This window comes from Sitophilus oryzae, unplaced genomic scaffold (genome assembly GCF_002938485.1).
Source record: "Sitophilus oryzae breed Bouriz unplaced genomic scaffold, Soryzae_2.0 scaffold_1307_pilon_pilon, whole genome shotgun sequence".
Taxonomy (NCBI): Eukaryota; Metazoa; Arthropoda; class Insecta; order Coleoptera; family Curculionidae; genus Sitophilus; species Sitophilus oryzae.
The window spans coordinates 137,731-142,539 of NW_022145957.1; the positions used below are offsets into that span (position 1 = coordinate 137,731).

Below are 4,809 nucleotides of genomic sequence, written 5' to 3' on the forward strand. Positions count from 1 at the left end.
GATGACTTCCATGCCAATCCATTTATTTCATTAAAAAAAGTTTCTAATATTTTTTAAGTTAACTATGGATGAGTATATAAATAAATACGTCATACGTCGTCTCTTGTTATTTTTAAGCAGTTTTATTGGTTTATTTCAAAAATGATAGATTATATTTCAATATTATTGGTTTGACGCAACGATAAACGACAAACGGACGCCTATGCGTATGAACTCGACTTAAGATTTTTGAGAGTTATCAAATTCTTGTCAAATCATAGGTTATAATGTTGTGTCAAATTATGTCAAATAGAAATGATAAATATTTTGCATTTTGGACTGTGTTGTTACTTGTTACTTGTGTTTCGTGTTTTTTAAAATTAAGTGCAGGAAAACTCAAGGGAAAATTATGTGTTGACCCAGACCATAGTTTTACAGTTAATATTCGGTGCACAGGGACCGCCAGAGACACAGTTTGCCAGATACTATGGCCCGAGAGTTGTATTAGCAACAAATAAAGTCGTATACCATCTCGTATATGGTACCAAGAACTGGAGTATCTATAAAATAACATCACACGATGGGTAAATAATACAATTTAGTACTGTAAAAAATTAAGATTAAACTTAATTTACCAAGATTAGATTTTTTCTCTTTTGTACAGTTTCTTTCACAGTATTTTGAAGTAATCACTTGTCACTCAAAATTTAAATAAATTAATTATGCGTTCCAATTGTACCAACTTATTTCTTTGTAAAATAAAATAATTTTGGATATTAAAAAGAATAATAAATGTAAAGAACGAATTTATCTCGTGCATAATTTCTTGAAAATATCATGCATAAAAATGTAATTCCGGGAGTTTCTCTTGGGATAACGAATTAAAGGGTGTATAGAATTCAATTTTTAAAAGTGTGTGACTTGCCAGATTTTCCATTTAGACGCCTGTTATTAACTGACACACTGTAGTTGTTAAGCGTAGTTTACACGGGCAAGTAAATTATCGCAAGTATATGTCTGAGAGCACTTCTACCAAACTTGCATAATGTAAACAGTATTCGAAAGCACTCTCCCAGCAAGTCACAAAACTGACGGGGAAGTGGTTGCGACGAAAGACGCTTGCAAGTGTAAACAGGTTGGGAGAGTGCTCTGGCAAGTTAAAATTTATTTCCGTCTTGTTGAAAGTTTTTGGTGCAAGTGATTTTCGAAGGCGTGTTAAATAACGATATTAAAATGGAGTATGTGGTTGAAAGAAGATACCATCACTTTGATTAATTTATTTGAAGGATTTCCGCAATTGTGGCAAAAAAATCGAAAATTTACAGAGATAGAGTAAGGCGGGGTAAAAGTCCTATCGGGGCAAAAGTCCTATCATCTAATATTGCGGGCATTGGTGATGAGATGTCGCTGCGGCTTGACTTTTAAGGAAATCATCATTTGATTTTTCCTTCTTTATCTTTGTGTCTTGATTAGATCGCGTTTGTCGGAAAAAATGAGGTAAGTACATTTTTATAACAGTCTCCTATTATTTTTTTGTTTTTTTAAAGTGTGATGCGACAATAACTTATGAACGATATTAACGCAGTGCATAATAAGTATTTTCCACTCTTAACGGCATAACCTAACCTATAAATATTTGGCGGGCATTGATTTATTCTTCTAGTAATAATGTGCTGTATTGTTGAGGTCGATTGGGGCAAAAGTCCTAAAGTCGATATGGGGCAAAAGTCCGAAGTCGGACTTTTACCCCGGGGTAAATGTCCGACTCCGGACTTTTGCCCCGTATAAACTATTAGGTCATTTTAAATATAAATAATAGTTTTACCCCCTCTTTTCAGGACATATAAAAGAAAGTCAACTAGAAAACCTATAACTCAAGACATGGTTAATGAAGCTCAGAAGAGAATGGCGGAAGGAGAATCTCGAAAAAGGATTGCAGATAGTTTTGGGGTTGACGAGTCTGGTTTGAGGAAAAGAATGAAGAAGGGGTTTGGAGTTGAACATTTGGGTCGGTTCAAATCGACTTTTACGCCAGAACAAGAAAATACCTTAGCTGAACATTGCCGTCAAATGGATGCGAGATTTTATGGATTGACGTATTTAAGGCTTAGAAGTCTTGCTTATGAATTTGCTGAACGGAATAGGATCCAACACAAATTTAATAAGGAAACGAAAACTGCAGGAAAGGATTGGGCGCTATCGTTCGCCAAAAGATACAAGTTTTCACTCAGAATTCCCCAAAAGACTAGTGTGGGGCGCATAATGGGTTTCAATAAAGCTCAAGTCGATCTATTTTTTCAAAATTTAGAAGAAATAACTAACGTTCCACCAGCACTAATTTTTCCTCGAAAGCGTCCTAAAGCTGAGCTTATGGATGGATGCATTCCGGAAGCTACAATGTTCGTCTCTGAGTCAGGATATGTCAACTCAGAATTGTTTGTCCAATGGCTAAAACACTTCAAGAAACATGTCAGAACGTCTGCCGAAAATCAGGTTCTATTAATATTAGATAACCATTCGTCGCATATTTCTTTGAAGTGTGTAACCTATGCAAAAAATAATTATATACATCTTTTAAGCTTACCCCCACATTCCAGTCATAAAATGCAGCCCCTGGATCGCACAGTTTTCAAGGTTTTAAAGGACTATTACGGTAATTATTGTGAACAATGGATGAGCACACATCCTGGCAGAATAATCACACAATATCAAGTGGCGGGACTTTTGCAAAAGCGTATGAAAAAACTGCGTCTATTGGAAGAGCGGTCAAAGGGTTTGAAACTTGTGGAATATGGCCTATCGACAAACATAGGTTTGGAGAAGAAGACTTTCTTCCAAGTAGCGTAACCGATCAACCACAACATGCCATAAACCCAATTGCACACGTTCCTACTCTAACTGAGAATATTTCATCACAACCATCAACATCGGGTTTATATGTTCAAAATAAACAAACAAATAGTGATGTCCATTCATCCTTAGATGAAGATGATAATGTGCCTCTAATTAACCTGAAGCTACAATTGAAAAAACTATTCAACCTGCCGACATAGTTCCTTATCCAAAAATACAAGAATATCGTCAAAGGAAAGGTAAGAGTCACAAATCTAAGATATTAACATCTACTCCGAATAAAAAAAGTCTGGAAGAGGAACGTCAGAGAAAATTAGAAGGAGAGCAAACGAAGACAAAAAAGAAAAGTGCTTCAAGACTCTGAAGAAGAGAAAATAAAAAGAAAAAAGAAGGTATCTTTGCTGGAAGACGTCAATAACGAATCAGACACATTTTGTTCAGGGTGTGGCACTAAATTTGAAGAACCAATAGTAGAAGACTGGATACAATGCTCAATTTGCAAGCAATGGTGGCATGAAAAATGTACATCTTATGAACAAGGAGAATATCGATGTGACTTTGATAAAATGTAGAAACAAATATTTTATATATTTAGAGGCATAGTCTAAATATATAAAATATTTGTTTCTACATTTTATCAAAGTTGAACTGTATAAAACATTTTTTTTTTACTAGGGAAAGACCTTATCAACAAATGATTATATTTTTACTTAAGGGGACTTTTGCCCCTCTTTTCTAGGATTTTTGCCCCATTTATGGGGTAAAAGTCCCATTTTTCAACACTAAATTTTTTTTCAAATAAATAAATGTGATTAATTATTCTGCCGTTTTTCTTGTAAAACTTTTAAAGAGGAAGGTTTAAGAAAGTCATATATAAATTTGTGAAAATTTGAATTGATATCTTTAAAAGTTTACACTTATCGAAAACTAACATCAGACTTTTGCCCCGCCTTACTCTAAAGCTAAAAAGCAAAAAGTAATCAAATTTATAGCTGACAAATTGAGGCTGAGATTCAGCGGAAGCTACATAATATTCGTACCCAAGCAAACCAGGAGCGGAACAAAATTATAAAAAGAAAAAGTAAAATCGACTTCTGACATTCGCAGAAAATTGTTTAAATGCTTTGGATCTTCATTTCTTATTTTTTTAATAGCATCGCGTAAGCTCCAAGACTAGGCCTTCTGGCAATCCATTCTTTAACCCATATATTCTTTTTCTAGATTTTCTTGACTGTTTGCGTAAAATTGCAAAAAGACGAGCAGTGGCTGCAGCTCTCTTTTTACGGCGCGACATTTTTCTTCTAAACAATATACTTGTGCAATTTCTTGCTCAAAGCAAATGCCTAGAAAGTACTTGTTGCAAGAAATTGCTTTAAAATTTGCTTAAATTTAAACACTATTGCAAGTTACTCTAGCAAGTTCTATCGCAATTTTCTATCCCGTGTAAACTACGCTTAATGTACAGAAAATTTGAAAAATTATGGATTGGTACAGAGTTACTTGTTCCACGTATATTTCGTAAATAAAGAGTCATTGTTGCTGCGAAAATATTCGACATTACCTATATACCCATGTCGTCGCTTATTTATACAGTACAGCGGCATGTTAGTTTTTTGTGTTTTTTTTCTGTTGTCGTTAATTTGTGTTCTATATCCCCATTAAAACATGAAAATTTAAAAAGAAATTCCTGGCACACTGTTTCCATTTATATTGTAATGTCACAGGTACCATATAATCGAAAAAAAGGTGTAAAGTTGGCTTGGAATTGGCGATCGATGACATCAACCATAATTTCTTATAAAATGACGCGATATTTATTTCTAATCCAACTCTGACGTGTTTTTTATCGTATTATATAAATAATCTATAAATTTTGTTGCGTATAATTATTACATAGATGTATAATAAAAAAATGTATTAGAATTTATTTATTATTATGGTTTATTAGCTTCTTTCTACAAGCATTACTAGTTATTT

At 33.8% G+C, this 4,809-nt stretch overlaps 1 protein-coding gene across 1 annotated transcript; it reads left to right on the plus strand.

The window, feature by feature from the left end:
* The first annotated feature begins 1,647 nt into the window (after positions 1-1,647).
* On the plus strand, positions 1,648-2,826 carry LOC115874874. Its single transcript, XM_030890172.1, has 2 exons — positions 1,648-1,732; positions 1,799-2,826. The coding sequence occupies exons 1-2, from the start codon at positions 1,648-1,650 to the stop codon at positions 2,824-2,826; spliced, it is 1,113 nt and encodes a 370-aa protein (XP_030746032.1).
* Positions 2,827-4,809: the final 1,983 nt, after the last annotated feature.